At 41.2% G+C, this 19,308-nt stretch overlaps 1 protein-coding gene across 1 annotated transcript in view; it reads left to right on the top strand.

Moving 5' to 3' along the window:
- Nucleotides 1-9,708: 9,708 nt before the first annotated feature.
- WWTR1 (WW domain containing transcription regulator 1) overlaps nucleotides 9,709-19,308 on the top strand; it is a 70,445-nt gene continuing 60,845 nt past the window's right edge. Inside the window, exon 1 of the mRNA XM_080604276.1 lies at nucleotides 9,709-10,371. Coding sequence (XP_080460402.1) covers nucleotides 9,980-10,371 — 392 coding nt within the window. The 5' untranslated portion in view covers nucleotides 9,709-9,979. The remainder of the gene's footprint in view (nucleotides 10,372-19,308) is intronic.

Raw genomic sequence — 19,308 nt, 5'->3', positions numbered from 1 at the left:
TCATTATATTTTGTTTGTTTTGATGTAATTGGCCTATATTTTCAGGTGGAATACAAGAATGGACTATATGTAGGCTAGTGTTTTCCCTTTACCCATCTCTTCTCACTATAGCCATAGTCTGGAACTCATGGCAACAAAGATAAAAGTTTTGGATACAAGTCTTAGAAGCTTTTTAGGTCTTATCTCACTATTGTCCTATGAACCTGAGGATGGTCAAGATAAAGCTTCAGAGCAAGGTGAACACTGGAGAAACTCACACTCTGGCAGTGATCCACAAATGGATTCAAGAACTGTGAAGAAAGATCCCTTATGCAAAGCATGTTGCTTTTGAATTGTACCTTTCAGTTTGTTCTGGGGAGGAGTACTGAGGCTCGGAAAACAGCTTCTCAACAGCTACTCATTTTAGCTTAATTATTAGAAAGGTAGACTTGTCTTCATGTGACGTTGGAAGTGGTCTTTCCACAGCCCTGCAAGTTCTCCCTTTGCCTGTGTTGGCGCACACAGCAGCTACAAAGGGCCTTGAAACTCCAATGGTAGAAGTACTGACGTGCAAACGCAGCACAATTGTATGTAAGATGTGATGATTAGTGCAAATGCACAGCAAATGACACTTGCTGCTGTTGATGTAATGATAGTGATTTGAATTACCAACACTGGAATTGCAGTATTTGTATAGCTGTTGTCTTGTAGAGCAGATAAAGCTGAAGAATGAAAATACATCTACTTCCATGTCTCAAAGATAGTGGTAAGACGATTCAGTTGTGGGTCTGAAATTTTCAGTTTTAATCTAAGCTCTATCCAAAATTAAAGGTGACGTACATGTAAAACTCCATTTTATATACTTGTTTCCCCTCATGAATTTGCAATTGCTTTATAGAAATCTCCGAGCAAAATTTGGAGAGTACAAAGCATTATTCACAAGCTATTAAAAAAATGATGTAATGGTGTTACTTTTAACACATTTTAGAGGCTTTTTTTTTTTTTAAAGTTATCTGGTATATAAAAGCAAAGTTAAATGTGAAGGCATTTGTTTATTACTTTTTTTGCAAATCTGAAAACTTTTTTTTTTCTGCTGTAAAATCAACAACTTGCAGTTTACCTCTTGAGAATTTCCTTTTTTTCAAAGTGACTAATCAGATTTGTTTTGTAGATGTTGCATTTTAACCTTGAAACAATTTACAAGCAGTAGTTAAATTCTGAATATTCTGTGAGGAAGTTGAATGTATTACTATTTCATCTTCAGAAACCTATTAAGTTTGTAAGATGTTACCTGTTATCCTTATTAGAGAACTTTTTAATGTTTTTTGTTTGTTTCATTTTTTAATTAAAAAAATAACTTTGTCTCAAAGAATTGTGTACATCAAGTAACTTTTGGTTTTATGTAGTAAGCAACTTGTGAATGTGTCCTGGCACTCTTCTGATAGCCATTAAATTCAGATAAACTGCATGCTGGTGCTGACTTCCACATGCATGAACAACTAGAAGTCCAAGTATTTTAAGAGTAAGATAAGTAACTTTCTGAAAAGCAGAGTTAGGCTCAGCCCTTTGCTATATGCTTCTCATACGTACCTCAGTTTATTTTTTTACTGGTCTAAACAGCAGAGGGCAGAAAGTTGTTTGTTTGCTTGTTTAATCAACTAAGGAGAAGTTTCACTACAAAATTGTTTTCAAGGCCTGTTTCCCATTAAGATTTGTTCATAGTCTCAAGACTCAGCTTGGAGTGTACTTCACCTTGTGTTTTCCAAATTCATGATCAATTTTAAACTGAAAACAATAAAACTTTCAGTATTTAAAATGCCTGTAAAACATACTGGTTAGTTGTTTTTTTGTTTGTTTGTTTTAATGTTTGTATGTTTGTTTGTTGTTCTTTTTTCTTGAACCTGCTAATAAAGAATTTGCTAAAACATTTAGCCAAGAACATAATATAACCCAATTCTTAAAACTCAGGATGACATTGTTCATGGCATTGTAAAATATTTATATTCTTTTAAGCATTGATTAAACTCAAGCAGCAATGCTTTTCTTCCTCTTTTTTTTAATCCTTTTGAATGAACTGTGTATGATCACTGTCCATTTTATAAAATATACTGAGTTTCTGATCCAAGTTTTAATCAATTCCCCAATCTCTGAAGCACATTTAGACTCTCCTACAAGTTTTATTTTCTTGTACTTATTGTCTCTGTCACACCGTGCAAGCTTTTAAAGTACTAGACTGAATACTCCACCTTTCCTCTGTCTTTCCAATTCAGTAGTTGTATCTTGAGTTGTATGAGGGAAACTGTTTTTGTTTAAACAGGTATGGAGTTGGTTTACATTAACACACATGAATCAGTACCTGATTTTTGGATCAGGCCTAGGATTCTCATTTAACAGAAAACCCTTTGAACTCTTAAGATTTTGTCTTAAAATGATCTTTTGAATTTAATATTGAAATGTCCTAGACCTGTTTCAAGTATACTACTGTTGATGAAATGTGTCCATGTACAGACTAAAAGGTATGAATGGTGATTTTGTTCCAGTTTGTATAAGAATGCCCATTTCCTATACTGTGACTTTGTAATAATAACAATGGATAGTGTGTAGGAAAGGAAGTCCAAGATTAGGAATGACCTGGCAAAACTCCATGACTAAAACTGTGTTGTTTTTTACTTATCTAAATAAAGGGAAGGAAGTCTCCTGTCACTCTGTGTTTGGTTTTGTGGTAAGGGTCTGGCATATTACAGCACAATTTTTGTTAATACTGTTGCTTGTTCTGTTTTCAAGATAAATGTAAATTGTGTCAATTTGAGGACTGCACTTGTGTCTTGAAATCTGAAATTTCACCTGTCAGATTGTATCAACAGAAGACAGTATTTTTGGTGTAGGGTTCTGTGGTTTGATTTATTTGTAATATGGTAGTTTTTAAACATTACCAGTAGTGGTACTGAAGCTTGAGTAATGAGCAGACTGCTTTTACATACATAAAAGTTCAGTTTTTACTGTGTTTGTTAATAGAATTTTAGAATGCATTTTAGGAATTACCCAGATCATCAGTGCTATGACCTGCACAACTTATGCTAGATACATAAGGACAGGCAATCCTCCAAACTATTTATCAAATTAATGGAAGTTTGTAGGAGGACCACCATTTTAAATGTTTGCATCCTGGTTCTCCCAATATGTAAATAATAATATTCAAGCTAAGATATTAACTGTAGTGACCAAATATGCTACAAAACACAGTAAATACCTTTTTTTATCATTAAATATGTAAGAACCTTCCACTGATCTTACTCTTTGCCTATTGATTGCTCTGTCAAAAATTTTCCTTTGTTTTGTTTGTATTTATTTTAGTTTTGTTTTTTGTTTGGTTTTTGGCAAAAGGAAAACTTAAGTAAACAGGATAAAACAGAATTTCACTTCATGGAATCTGTATCTTACTCCAAAGTGTGTTTGTTTGTGTGTGAACACACAAAGTAGTATTCCTCGTATTGCTAATATACTTAAAATACCAGAACTGCAGAAGTTGAGGAACTGCTCTACTTGACCTTTCAACCATCCTGTGTTCATAGGTCTACCATAAGATAACAGAAAAAACTTCTGTACCATTAGGTCTGGTTGTAGCAGAAGCCATGGCTATGGGTTTCAAGGAAATTTTAGAGAAAGCCCTCAGCTGCTGCTTACACAAAACCTGTTGTAAACATTTTTGTTCTGAATGTCTGTAACTGGTTAATAATTTGAGATGGGTAGCCTTTAAAGTCACCATTGTTTATACTTACCTATATCTAAATCTGTATCTAATTTCTGGAACTAAGAATTCATAAGTTTGCTAAGCATTTCTCAGTTTTTGCTGGGGATTTTATCTGTCAGACTACATCTTTGCTTCATGGCGTCTCAGCTAATAGATGGAGATGTGTCTTTCTGTCAACTTAAAGAATAGAGACTCTTACTGGTCTGCCTGTGAGCACCCACTCCAGGGCTTTTCCCAGTGCAGCTAAATAAAAAGGGACAGGGAATAGAAGTATTTTGCTTGCTGTTTTTGCTGTCACCTGTGTGCTCAGTAGCAGGAACACATTATAAATGATTGCTTTTCTACAGGTCACTGTTAATACTTCAAGAACAACAATTTGCCTCTCATCCCTGTTCTCTCTCCCTCTGAAGTTTACAAGTTAGTATCAAGGATGACTTCCCAGGCAAAAAGAAAACAGATGATGAAAACTGGGAATAGTGATCATGAACATTGCCTTTACTTGCTAGGGAAAACAGAGGATCCTGCGATGTAAAAATATGTGGGACAGGGGAGGCAATCAGTTATGTAGGCCTTACCTTTAGCAAAGGAAAGGTAAAATATACAGTGCTGAGCAACATGTACAACCAATAACGTGTTCAAGATGCATTAAAAAGTACATGATGCTCCTTTTTACATATATATGTATATACACGTGCTTATTAGGTATATATGTACTTACTAGGTGACAACTGATTTATTTTACAATAACAGCAGTAGTAGGGTGTCAGAATATTTAGGCTGTTTCAAATTGCCCAGGAGAGCTAGAGCAAATCACATGCATTCTTTACTGGACACAGGAAAGTCAAACTGGAAGACTCTCCTAAAATATCAAATCTGATTGTGATTAAACAATTAGCTTTGTTTCCTGACAAAATCTACATCAGACAACCCTCTCCATGTACATGCAGTTTTTATTACAAAAAAAAAAACACCTGAATCTTTCTGCAAGTTAAATTAGTTATGCTAGGAAATAATACTTTTCCTGCTGTTTTGATTCTCAACACTGCTCTATGCTACTCTCTTGTGAAAGTTTGCAGGCTGAAGTATTTCTTCCTCTATAACTACTCCTGTGCATTTTAGTCTCATTAGCTAGCTGATTACTCTGGTATCGTCATCAATGTTCACATAGGGAGTCAGACTGGCATAACAGTTCCAGAATGCTGACCAATAAGATCATACTGTGTTAAACAATTTCTTTCTTTTTGCAATTCTGGACATTTACTCTGAAACACCTAGAGCAGATCAGGTGTCAGTTTATTTTACATGAATATTTTAGGATTTATTTATCCCATAGAACTCGGACAAAAACCATCTTCCCTATCTGTCTTGAATAACTTAAATTTCTAAAAGCTAGCTGTTTTACTATCCTTAAAAAATTACCACCATTTACACAAATGTGAATTTGTCTCCTAATTCATTTAAGTACGAAGTCAGCTGTATTAGCAAAGCTCTTTTCATCAATAGTTTAAGCTACCTGAAACAAACCAATTGTGGTATGCCTGTGTATTTTCTTCCATTATCTTCTTGGGAGGAGGCATGATAACCTCAGTATGGAAGTTGAAACAAGCAGCTCTAGTGTGGTGACATCTGACATGGCTTCAGCTGTTTGCAAACTAGACACTACAGGTTTTTCCAGATCACTGTTCCAAACTGTTCAAGTGTTTGACTGACTGACTCACACTGATGTAGATGAGCAGTGTTTGTATGTCTCGTTCCACCAGCTTTGCTGTAAGGAGAATAACCTCTGAGACACAAATATTGGTGTAATTTTTGGTTAGCATAGCTGTTTCTGAAATGAATATCTGAGCAGTCATCTACTGTAGATATTCACATAGCGTTCTTGCCAGTAAAATTACATTAACAACTTACAAAACAACATGAACTGAGCTGACAGCTCTTTTTTTTTTTTTTTTTTTTTTTTTTTTCCTAGCAGACTGTCTATGCTATAGGTTTTGCTGGCTTGGTGATGTTGGCTTGTTGGCTGGGGAAATACGCTGACATAGCTGTTCTGGTGAAACTTGGTAATATATACCAGGTTTGTGTATTAAATAAACTACATCAGAGTTAGGCTATGCATCGCATACTACAGAGGTACTAACCAAAGTCTAAGAGCTGTTAGCTAGCTGAGAAACAAATAGTTTTGAACGCTCAGATAAAAATAGAATCTTAAGCACCGATGCCTTTGTTAAAGAACACAATGCATTTACTTAAGTATACCTTTGCAGCAAGAAGTCCCTTGAAAATTAGATTAATGTAGAACTACAGTAGCATCGTGCAGAACAGCAATAGCATAATATACAAAAATGTCTAATAAACCATAAACAATTGCCATGAATGCAAATAAAAAATACTGATTTGCATGACAAACTACATGATGTTTTAAAAGTTTAAATATATGCCTATTAAGCGCATGTATACCTTTGTATAGTGAAACTTTGTGTAACTTATTTAGTTTCACTTTATTTTTTGTTCTCCATTATTTACTTTGGATTAATATAAGTTTTCTTTTTTATGTATGGCTGTTCTTTGATAAAGTATATGAAAGCAAGTAGATTTAGTTAATCACCACTTGAAGTCTCTTTGTACAGCACATACCCAAACAGAAGGCAGGAAGTGTACACACTTTTCCTGGTCTGCAGTGTGCAATTGTTACTTAGTTACCCAGGAACCATGATATTTTTCAAGAAAATCCAGAAAGTTTTCTAATAGACATCATACATGGATCTTCACTTATGCTGTCTTTCTCAGAAAAAATAAAATTAATGTATGTTGGGCTTTGGTACAAAGCAGCGATGGATTCAGATTAAAAATGTCAACACGGTCATTTTCTTTAAGTCATTAGATGCTCATTATCTAAGGGTACATTTGAAAGTGTACTTATTTCTTCTGATCTGTTTGCTTGGCTTTCCACTGAAGTATAGATTGAATTTGCTGCTAGAAGATATGCTACAAATAGGGTACTTTTGCAGTACTGTTCGTTTATAAATCCTTCAGTTAAACAAGAAAATGACTGTACAATTCAAAAACATTTGGATAGCACATGAAATTGAGATAAAATAATGGTATGCTCTTATGTATTTATGATGTATGATTCTGTAGTTAGAAGAAAGAAGTAATGACAAGGGGGCTTTCTACATCGTATTTTTGGTTTGGTTCCTTTATCACTTAATTCCATACCCACTGAAGTGCCATTGTCTTCCATGGACCTGAGCATATTGAATCATTTCCTTTAAGTGCTGGTGGTCATATCCTATCTTTGTGCCAAAAGAAGGAAGTTATTCTTTTAAAAAGTAATAAAAACAACACCATGAGAATTTGTTCTTATAATTTTAATCACTTTCAGACTAGTGAATGAAGATGCTTTAGCCTATACCAAGTGGTACAATAGCAGCTAATCATACTGTTCAGTAAAAAGTGCAACTGAAATACTAGTATCTGTCTGAAGAAGAATTTTCTAGCTGTAATAAATACCTCTTACATTTAAAACAGATGGGTATGTATTTACTGTTGAGATGCAATCCTGTCTCATGGAAGTGGTCTAGTTAATGCAGATGAGATCTCACCATGAACGAGATTGTCAGAGCCTTGCCTTGAACAGACATGTCATTTGGAAAGGAATGTAATAGGCAGATGGGTGTGTCTTTACTCAAGGATACAGAGGCCTGGAGGAAGCATAAAAGCCCTTGTAAAGGCTGTATGAAAAAGCACTCATGTTCAGATCATTATCTGTACAATAGACCGCATATGCACATAAACAATCATCTAATATCCAAGGGTTTTAAACAAGGAAATTGCAGAAAAAAATATCATATGGAATATCTGCATAACCCTGGAGCAGGTGTTGTAATTAGCACAGCTGTCCGAGCAAGTAAAATGCTAGCAAGTGGCCCAGTAAGGAAACACTAGAAGAATGGTACAAAAGATAGCATGGAAAATTCTCAGGGAAGGGAAGCATAAACAAGTCTCAGGAGTACTGGATTTCCTGACCAGAAATATAGCAGATGTGGCACAAAATACAAGGAGGAGATCTGCCCAGTCAATGGAAACACGAACAGGAAGTGTAAGAAAAAATAAATGACAGAATATTTGTTGAAGCAAGGAAATGATGAAACACACAAGCAAGATATGTTCCTTAGAGCTGATCCTAATCCAGAGTTTATGGACAGGCTTACACTCTGAATCTCAAAATCTGCATTTCCAATATTCAATGTAACACTGATCAAAGGACAAAGAACATTCAAGAGCTGGGTACAGGTTCTAAGCTGGAGAAGCCAAATGAATTTCAGAACAGTTGATACTTCTTCTTAAGTAAAGAAACAAGTACAAGATCAGTTCAGGAAAAAAAAAAAAAGAGAGAAAGAGAGAGAGAGAAAGAAAGAGAGAGAGAAAGAAAAGAAAAAAGAAAAAAAAGAAAAAAGAAAGGAAAGGAAAGGAAAGGGAAGGGAAGGGAAGGGAAGGGAAGGGAAGGGAAGGGAAGGGAAGGGAAGGGAAGGGAAGGGAAGGGAAGGGAAGGGAAGGGAAGGGAAGGGAAGGGAAGGGAAGGGAAGGGAAGGGAAGGGAAGGGAAGGGAAGGGAAGGGAAGGGAAGGGAAGGGAAGGGAAGGGAAGGGAAGGGAAGGGAAGGGAAGGGAAGGGAAGGGAAGGGAAGGGAAGGGGAAAGGGAAAGGGAAGGGGAAAGGGAAAGGGAAAGGGAAAGGGAAAGGGAAAGGGAAAGGGAAAGGGAAAGGGAAAGGGAAAGGGAAGGAAAAAAGAGAAAAGGCCCTACCTGAAACTTTTCTAATATAGATTCTGATTACTGAGGAGGATGTGTTCTTAGTTCTTATCAACCAGCATAGCCTGGTCTCTGTCCAAACTACTGAAACAAAACGAATAAAGAAATGCATTACTGAAAAAAGTTCTGTGTAAGTACAGCCAATGTGCGGTATCTCTGTATGTGCAGTCATAAAGACACTGTATGCTTCCTATTGTAAAAATCAGCACTGAAGTTGGAAAGTTTGTGACATTATTCCTTACAGATGCAGCTACTGAATTACTGATCGCAGCTTTGGCTTCTAGATTAGACTTACTGGACAATGAGAAGGTAGTCAGAATAAATCCAAATAGAATCACATCTGCGTTTGCAATATCACCAACGGATAGAGAATTGGAAAGATTCATGAGACAACTCTGCTAGATTCATGTCTGTCAGCAAAGGGTTAAACCTTTTCTTATTTACAAAGTAGTTGTAGTACATGTCACCATGAACGTTTGCTCCCTTTTTCCCCTCCCATTACGTGCCCCCATTGGCAGATCATCACTAAATTGTGCTACGATTTGCTTATTATGCTTGCTATTATGAGCAAGCTTAGTTAAGCATCGTTTTGCTCACATAGTACTACCCGTGAGTTTCCTGAACGATGCGTTAAAAACAAAGCTAACGAGGTTGACAGAAAGTTCTCTCGGTGGCGTGAGGAGACAACATGCCCGACGGATCCCTGAGCACGAAGGCGACGCTTTTCGCCCTGCGGCACGACAGGAGGGTGCAGCGGGCCTGGGCCGGGGCCTGGAGCAGCCGCTCCCGCGGGCCCTCCGCGGCGGCCGTGGGTCGGGGCCAGGCCGGCGGGCACCGGAGCCGCGGGCACCGGGGTTGCGGCCCAGCCGCGGCCCCGCCTGGCGCCGCCTTCCTGAGGGCCTCCGCGAACTTCGCGCGGGACGGGAGAGGCGGCGGCGGCGCTGACAGAGCCCGGGCCGCGCGGCTGTGTGGAACGCCCCTCGGGCCTGCTCCGCCACGCCGGGAAGCCGCCCGCGGCCTCTCCGCGGACCCGAAGTTTCCGAGGCCGTTGCATAACCGCAGGCGGGGCGGGGCAGGGCGAGGGCCGGGCCGCCGGGGGGCGGGCGGAGGGGGCCGGCGCGGCCCTCGCCCCGCCGCAGCCCGGCGTGGCCCGGCCCGGCCCGGCGCGGGGGAGGGCGGCGCGCCGCCCGTGGGCTGACCCGCCCGCCCCTCCGTCGGCCGCCGGGGACTCCGCCGTCGCTGCCGTCCGGGACGCAGCGGCATTGTCCGCGCCGCCCGCCTCGCAGCCCGCCCGCGCCGGCAGAGCGGCGCAGCTGCTGGGGAGCAGCTCGGCCGGCTCCGAAGGGCACGTCCTCGGCGGCGGCCTGCGGCGGGGCCGGCCCCGGCGACCGCCTGTGCGCCGAGGCGTCCGCGCTCGCCGTCGGGGCGGACGGGCGGAAAATGAACCCCGCTCCCGCGGCCCCGCCGCCGGGGCAGCAGGTGATCCACGTCACGCAGGACCTGGACACGGAGCTCGAGGCGCTTTTCAACGCGGTCATGAACCCCAAGCCCAGCTCCTGGAGGAAGAAGATCCTGCCCGAGTCCTTCTTCAAGGAGCCCGACTCGGGCTCGCACTCGCGGCAGTCGAGCACGGACTCGGGCGGCCCGCCGCCAAGGCCCGCCGCCGCGCAGCACGTCCGCTCCCACTCCTCGCCCGCCTCTCTCGTGGGCTCGGCCGCCGCGCCGCAGCACGGGCACCTCCGCCAGCGCTCCTACGACGTGACGGACGAGCTGCCGCTGCCGCCCGGCTGGGAGATGGCTCTCACGCACACGGGACAGCGGTACTTTCTCAAGTGAGTGCCCGCGGCCGAGCCGCCGCCGCCGCCCCGGGGCAGAGCGGGCGGGCGGGGGGCGCCGAGGCCGGGCCGGGTCCCGGTGCGGGGGGCTCCGGGCGGGCGGGGCGCGGCGGGCGGGGGCGCGGGAGGGCCCCGCGCTGCGGGGCACGGCGGCCGGCCGGCCCCGGCCGGAGGGTCCCGCTGGCGACATCGGGAGCTCGGTGGGAAGCAGCTCCGTAGGCCCGAAGACAGTTTGCGGCCGCGACGGGGGCAAGGCGGCGGTGCGGGCGGGCCTGTCGCCCTGCCCCGGCGCCGGTGCGGACGAGGAGGCGCTGCGCTGACCCGGCGGCAGCCGAGCGGCCGGGGCCGGGGCCGCGGAGCTCCCTCGGGCCGGGCGCGACGGCCGGCACGTGGGCAGCGCGTGGCGGCCCCGCGAGGGCAGGGCGCTCGTTTTTCACAGAAACGGGAGAGTCCGCAGCCGGCGGGGCCGCGGGCCGCCTCTGTGCCCGGCGGCTGCGGAAGCCGCGAAGAGCGCAGCCCTCGGGTCGCTCCGTGCGGGGGCTCGGTCTTCGCCTCTCGCACCCCGAGTTACAGCAGAGCGCGAACGCGCGTCCCTTCTCGTTCTGCCGTTCTGTACGCTGGTGTGTGTGGTTTGTGGTACCGGGAGGACGCTCCCCAGGGTCCGGGTTTATGAGTCTTTCGTTAATCTGGTGTATCGTGTAAATGAGACGTTGCTGCTCCGTACTTTGGGCGCGCTTTTCCCAATAGAGCACGACAGAGAAGAGGAGGCTTGCTGATAGGAGCACCGCGACAGATTGCTCGCAAACTAATATGTTACATAAATTCTCGCTGGGGCTCGACCAGCAAGTGCTTTCAAACTCTGACTGAAGATCAGATAACATAATCTTCATCTGCCGTTCAGCCTTTGCCTAATATCAAAATGCGCTCACGTGGTTTCACCTTCACCCGCTACACATTTCTGGCACAGAGATGGCGTTTTCCAAACTGCTGAATTCTTGTTGCTTAGGCCAAAAAATGCAAGTCCCGTGTTAAAATAGATATGGATAAAAACTCAAAGCATCTTTCCTATTTTTCCCAAATCCTGTCAACAGTAATACTCTGATTAACAATATCCTTTTTAATATAAAATAATGTTTAATTGTGTGTGTCATTTGTTATCTAAGTTAGTCTATATAGTTTCCCCAGTTTTATTGATCCAACAGAACTTTTCTCATTTCTTTAAAAATTAATTGGAATAATGTATTTCTTTAGAACTCGGTGCATTTTGTGGTAATGCTTAGCTATGAAATGGTCATGTTTCAGTTGCAGTGTTTTGCAAGCTATGTAATGTTTTTCAGCTGAAAATAGCATTTTCTGTAGAAATTTAAGATTGTTAGTGGAAAGCATCATTTAAAACTGTGCAATATTATGTATGGTTCACATCAGACAATGAGTTTGAAAGTCCTATCTGGTCAGACCAAGCATACCTATATTGAGGTGGTGTCTGTTGAAAAAAAAAAAAAAAGCTATTTATTTCCAGCATACTGATAAAGATTTGTTCAATAGTCATTAGCAAAAGAAAATTGAGAAGGAAATGAAGAGCATATAGCCAGACTAGGTCCTGTTAAAGCCTGTAAGGTCTGCTGAAGTTTAGCAAGCAGTTTCTCTTATTTGAACGTGTAACATGTTTCCAAGAGCTACTAGAAGAAGGCAGCAGCAGTCCTCTCAGTCAGCAGTGAGCCTTGGTTAGCGCTGTTGACCGGGAACCAGCTGGGACTTGTCGTGATCACACTCATGCATGTCCGTTCCTGCAGAAGTTTTCTGGCCGTGGCTGGAAGAAACATAAGTAGCCTGGGGACCACTCCACCCTGTAATTAAATACCAAGCCACAGAAGTGGGGGATGGAAAACAGACTAATAAACACACACTCGCTTACAGCAATGTTATCTAAAGCATTCTTCTCCGTGTGCATGCATGGAAAAAAAATTTAAGTATGATTTATTTCTGATAAAAAGGATTTCTGGAAAGACAGGCAAACTGCCTTGTGTAGCTCTTAGGTTGGTAAGTGGGAATATCAGTTGCGTATCGATCCACATGCTGAGCTGTGTACACATATTCAGTGAAAAGAATTTTTCAAGTATTACTTTCTACCAATTTGTTTTTAGGTGCTGCAACCTCATATTTCAAATGCGAAGACTTAAGTTTTAATATTTTCTCAGTGTGTGTACAGTGCTTCTTGATCAGGGTGTGATTTCATTCCAGAAGGTAAACAGAATATAGAGAGTATGGTGTTTGCACTGAACAGATTTGTGAAACTTGTTGCGGCTGTTATCTTTAATACAGTGTTGTTTTTTTTCAAATGTTACAGTGAACATTTGCCATACCAGGACATATTTGCCAATAAAATCCTGTTCAAGGGGGAAGAAGGCTAATCACTTTCAGTGTTTGATTTGCTTGACGTGTTCAAAGTTTTTCCTGCTGGTTTCTGTTGGTGGAAAAGCTTGATTTGATGCATGGTCAGTTTTATATTACTGAACAGGTTCAGCAGAACATTCAGACAAAAAATAATATAAATGCTATGGAAATACTTTTTTTTTTTTCCCTGAAAATGTCAAAACAAATAAAACAGTTGAAGTGCCCAGCTGGTTTCCAAATGCAACCCTTCCATGAGAGCAGTTCGTGTTAGTTCTGCAGGGTCGCGATCGTTTTCACATTGATTTGCGCTCGGTGCTGCGCAGCAGAGGGACTTCACCATGGGAGCCTGGTCATACAGTACAGGCGGGAGATGGGAAGATCAGTGCACGAGACCGTTACCCTGCTGAGTTGGAAAGTAATGAAAAATTTGACACCTTAATCTATTCATATGACACAGTATTGGTCCACATTTATGACCAACCACTAATGGGCATGAGGCAGACCCTGGAAGGTGGGGCTCACATCAGTATAGCTTCCTCTGGTCCTGGTGGAAAAACAGTGCCAACCAAGAAGCCACGCATCCTTGCTGTTCTTGGTGTGTGTTGGAGAGAGGTGTTTGCAAAAGAACAGAGCTTTCAGAGCGTTTCATGCATGCTTTGGGCAGTGTTTTTCCCCTGTATCTAGTGGTTGCTCAGGTGGGGTCTTGGTGGTCTCCTTACACTTACTGCCCAAACTGCTCTCCTCGCCAGTATTCCTTTGTTAAAAATAAGTTAACTGCACAAGACAGTTTTGAGATGCATTGCTACTAGTGACGTCTGTATGGTATTGATGCATATATTTACTTACTTTTAAAAGTTCTTGACAGACAGGAAAGCTGTGATAAAATACGAATTTTTTTAATGGAAATTCAACTATAGCTCACCTTTCTGCCTCGTTTTAAAGATTCTTAGGGAGTACTAAGTTTTGGGATGTACACATCAAAACCAAATTTACAAGCTGTGATTGACAGCATTAAAGTGCTATCTGATTGCTCCTTTGACTGGAGTCCGTGGTTCAAATGCTGTTTTAATAATGTTGTTATAAATCCAGAGAACTTCCTTAACTTTTGTGAAGCTGAGAATTGGCTCCCTGCTTAAACAGGGCCAGCATGATATATGGAGCAATTTCGGCCTCTCAGTTCTGAGATTGGGCCAGACCTCGCCCTTGGCAAAGCTTGAGGCTTTGTCTAGAGGAGTTCTAGTGCTGTCAGGTAGGAGGGAGGATGAACACCAGAACTCTTCAAACATATGCAATTAGGTCATTTAATTCCTGCAAATGAACATTTGAAATACATGAAATACAAAAATATTAAAAATATTTTCAGAATTAAAATTTAATTAGCATATTTGATTTAATAATCTCTGGTACTATATGCAAGCAAGAAAACCAATAGAATTTGAAAGCTGTCTTTCAAAACAGAAATTTGCTAGTTAGTTCATCATCCTTCATAGGATTTGTGCCCGACGGAAGACAGAAGGATTTCAGAAATTCACCTTATACATTGTTAAGAAATAACTGTCTTATTTCACTGCTAAATATGGTCTAAATTTCTTATAAGGTAGGCATATAACTAAATTTGAATATGCTCCAAAAATTGGGCATCTAATTTTTAAAAGACGCAGTAGAAAAGCAGAATCGGTAATCATAAGAATATTCAGTAAGTTTTATTAAAGGACTGCTGATACTGAACGTCGTTACTGGGACAGACTAGTAAAAGCCACAGACACCAGACCATATCCAAGCTGTTACTTTTCAGGCTGTTCTGCTTCATTAGAATTGCATACCTATGATTCCAGTCAGAACTTGCATTTCAGCATCACAGCTTTAAGTTTCTCAATTTAATATGTTTGTACGGAGTGCAATCATATTTCATGTACATCTTGACTTTTTATATAAGATTTAATTACTGTATTTGGCGTGTATATGAATATATACATATAAATGTATTTAAACAGAGTATATACACTTTCTAAGAAAAGTTCTGTATAACTAGCTCCTAAGTACATCATGGAACATTACTGACATGACATTTTTTCTTCCTTTTTCTTTTTTTTTTCTTTAGTTTCTTTTTTTGACTTGGAAGTTTTAATCGATTCATTTCCATATTTGGTGCTATATTAGACCTGCAATAGATTCCACATAAAAAAAGTTTGTAATAATTTAATATATTTGTGTTTTTATCAAAGGAGTATATGGAAGCAAAAATACTGGGAAATAAAGGTCAATCAAAATGGTGTAAGAAATGCATGGACAATAAATTAAATCAACTTGGTTTTGTTACTTTATGCACAAAGTGCAAGCTTGGTTAAGTGCAAAGGTAAAGGTAAGGTAAAGTGCAAGCTGTTGGAAGTGAGACAGGTGTAGTTTTTTCTTCTTAGATGCTTCTCTTAAAGTAAAATGGCTGAACTGGTTCATTAGTTAAAATTTGCATTTTGCATAATCTTTAAAGTCCAGTTTCCCTTAAGTGAGTACACTTGCTAGCCTATTTTTTGGAAGTGGGGCATAGCCATTCACTTTTTTTCTGGTGATCAAGCCAAAAGTCACATTTGGTGTATGAAAAAGTTTTGACTATATTCGGAGTTGCATATCTCTGCCTTAGGAAGGAAATAAAATCATGTCTGTTGTAAAATTGATGCAACTCAAAATTCAGACTGTACCATCATTCTCAGCACAACGGCGCTTATGAAGTGATGAGTGCTTCCTATTTTCACTGACCTTCTACTGAATGCGGTGAACTGAAGGTCCTGCCATTTAACAGCAAGTTTCAGGCTCTTATCTGTCATACTAGGTGTGATCCTGTGGTGAAACTTTTAATTGAAAAGCTGGTTGCAGGACATCATATCTGAGCCATGCATGTTAGAATATCTGATCTTTGTATTTTCCTTTAGCTAACATTTTAATGATTATTGGACTATGATCATTATTTAGCCAAATGGTATTTTTAAATTCAGAAGTCAAGAACAAGTTTAAGCATTCATTTGCTGGCAGGAGGCAACAAATAGTATTTTCGGATTACTTTTAAAACTTCATGCGTTCAAACTAAGTGGGGAAACACCAGTGGCTTAGTAGATTAAGAGTTTTGCAATTTAATGTGCATACTAAAAAACAAAACAAAACATAATAATGGACCACATTTTGGCTTATGAATTCAAATTTTTCATTTTGGATCAAACACTTTTTTGGCTGTGACTGCATTTGTAGTCATTATATGCAAAGGTACATGAATGTGTCAAGCATGCAGCTTTAGTTATTAACAACAATGGCCTTGTAGCAGAAACCCAGTGAAATGTGAAAAATTATTTCTAGGATCTTTGGATGGTCCTTCTCAGAGCTGGGTCACATCCTGCTGACTGATAGGTGTCTATTTTAGATCTTGACTGAAGATAGTCAAAAGAGCAGTTATAAGTTATCGCATTGCAGATTGATTCTTGCAGATCTGCTTCAGCTGAAGCAATGGATCATGTTTACTGACACTCATTGTAATGGTCTGTTTGAAAGTGTCTGTTTTGAATACTAACAGGAAAATCTGCCAGGCTTATGCTTTCAATTTACAGTGAGGTTAAAAAAAAGTTATTCGTATGTTGACTTAACTTTGTGGAAATTAAAGTGTCTCTCTCCGTTGATAGTTATAAAAGGTTGGAATAGATTGTTTAAAATCAAACTGAATCACTGGAAGAAATTTTGATGTGGGTAAATAAATAACTTCTTTTGATATAAATGTATAAAATACTGCTGAAATGAAAAAAATGACCTAATTTCTCTGTTGACATTATAGCCCCTCTTAAAAAAATAAATAAACTTAAAAAAAACCACTAAGGATCTATAAGTCACCTTTTCCCTCTGAATTTGGGGATGGTAGGAATACCATCCAAATAGTAGGAATGGCTGCAGTTCAGTTTTCAATGACAGTTGATAATTATTCATTTTCTAATCCCAGATAGTGTCTTTTTGTGATCAATAGGCTGTTTTCTCAAAATCTAAAATCACATCAGCTGCCCTGCTTAATAAAAATTGCAGTGCTTAAAATGTTGTGCTTAATAAAGTCTGAGGGTGGAGGCGGATCTAGAATAAAATTGATTTGAGGATGTGTTCCTTTTGCAGGGTTCCTGGGTTTTCTGCATTAGGATATGATCTACATTTTCACTTAGTCAGCTGTGAAGTGTCAGCAAAGAAAGCTTAATGCAAGACTGTGTTGACTTTAGAAGTGTTGCCAAGAAGGGTTCCTTTGAAGAAATATATAAGAAACTTGTTGTGAAAGGTTGTCCAGACACAAAAGTTGTATTAAATTCAAGTATACATACTCCTAAGTAATTCAGGAAATCTATGAAAACCCTTCTATAAACACTGTTGTGTTAATGTAAAATTGATTGTATTGGACTGATGTACACTTTTAAGCTAATCAGTGAACAATTATTGTGCATGCAGAGAAGTGCAATGGTTTAGTGAAATTTATCTTAAATCCATCCGTTAGTCTTAGTTTTAAACCCAAAGCCCAGCATCATTTGTTCATTAACAGATGCTAACAATCACACATCCATTTAATAATACAAGATTAAAATACAATTGCTTTATGCATAAATCATCAGAAAAGAATGTCAATTAGTGCACTTTAGAAATATGTGGTAGAATTGTGGTGTCTGGAATGAATCTTGGTGTAGAATCAGGTGTTAATGCCATCATGAGAACATTTTTCCCCTGTAGATGTTTTCTGGAAACATCTACAGGGGAATTGGCTTTGTGAATGGTTTGGACTGCTCCATGTAGGAACAGCCAGTTGTTTTGTTTTCATGACGTTTGTGAGCTGCTGTAGGCGGCATCTAGAAGACAACCTGCCCTGCCCTAACCGTCTCCACTCCACAGTCTGCAAATAGAGGTCAGCATGCAGAGCCAGCTGCTTCTCGGCCTGCCTGCTGTATGCAGCCCGTCCCTGCCAGCCCACACTGCTCGCTCCCTCACATCCTGGTGGAGTCGGCAGTATGGCCTGGGCTTGTCTCCTGCTTGGGTGCTCTGGACGAAGGTAGAAACCTGTTTATTTCACTTGCTCTGCTTGGTTTTAGCCACATGTCCTTCGCTTTGATTATGGAGGTGGGAGGAGGACAAGAGCTCCTTTGTAACAGAGAATATTTTGTGCTCTGGGACCTAGCGTGACTAGCAGATGCAAATTGTGTGGAAGCAATTAGATCCAAAGGAAACGTCATGTAGGCTGAATTTCAGCATACAGTCTTGTGGCATTTCCCTCCTCGTTTCAGAGAGAGGGGGAGTGATAGGGGGTCAGGTTTTCGTTTGTTCTGGGGGGATTTTGTTGCATTTGGTTAAGTCAAAGCCCAGACCCAGAGTTAATGCCTGTGACTGCTGTGTGAACTCAGGTTACGTGGGACTCAAGGGTGCTGCACGGCACCAGTGTCCCCTCTTCCCTACCTTTGGCCATTTCCAAGGTGGGTGTGACTGAAGCTGCAGGGAGGGGACAGAGCAATGCCTGCTTAGAGAGCTGAGCAGAACGTGCCACATTAAAACTGAAGTAATGCCTATAGTGCTGCCACAGAGCACTGCGATGGAAAGGGGAGGTGAAGAGGACGGAGCTGGCTGTCCTGTGCTTTCTGGCGGCCAATGGCTTGTGCTTCGGCAGCTGCTGCCTCGTGTAGGAGGAGCAGGGCTGCAGCCCGGGTGTAGCATGCCTGCGGTGGTGAGTTCTTTGTCTGCCCAGCCCCAATGTTCTGTTTGCGGGCACCTCACTGCTTTCTTGGCCAGAATGCGCCTTTCTTTTCATCAGGTACCAATCTGTCCCTAGTCCTTTTTGGGCTCAATATGCTGTCTGCCCTTCAGGTTTATGCGTAGAAGGATGTCTGAGTTTTTGCCCTACACCACAAGTAATCCTTTTTTTCCCCATCTGTGTTCAACTTTCCTGGTCTCTCAATTGCTGGCGTTTTTATTAAATGTTCTACATTCCTACTTTTCAGCAATTGGTTGGTGAGCAATGGTGTGTCACAGAATGAAGCAACAGTCTTCTGTCAAATGAATAGTTTGTGCAAACTACAGTCTACACCCCAGAGCTTCCATAGAACGGAATTTACAGACCTAAGAAGAAGGCAGCTTCACTGACTACGGTGTGTTAGATCTACAGACCGTATTTTCAAAGGTCGCTTTGCCTGAAAAACAATTTGGTTTTGGTTTGGTGGTTTTGGACCCTCCTTTTCTGAAAAGAGAGAAAGAAAGAGAAAAGGAAAAAAAGAAGGAAGCAAAGAAAGAAAATCCAATTTGTGTAACTGTTTTGCCTAAGCAGACTTTTGCACATGTCAAGGTGCAAATGTGAATGTTTTCAGAATTTTCTCAAAATACGGTATTTTCAAGGGTTTCAGGAGTAAATGTAATTACCACTTAGAAAGGCTTTGGATTGTCTTCTTAGTTGGACAGTTTGGACAAAAGTAGCCTCTCTAATGTCAGCATTTGTTCTGTGTGATTTTACAGCCACTCCAGTAGGTACATTGTGTGGATGCATTTCTC

This window comes from Anser brachyrhynchus (genome assembly GCF_964034855.1).
Source record: "Anser brachyrhynchus genome assembly, chromosome: 9".
Classification (NCBI taxonomy): Eukaryota; Metazoa; Chordata; class Aves; order Anseriformes; family Anatidae; genus Anser; species Anser brachyrhynchus.
Note: the sequence above shows the minus strand (reverse complement) of the source record. Positions and strands in the feature narration are given on the sequence as shown.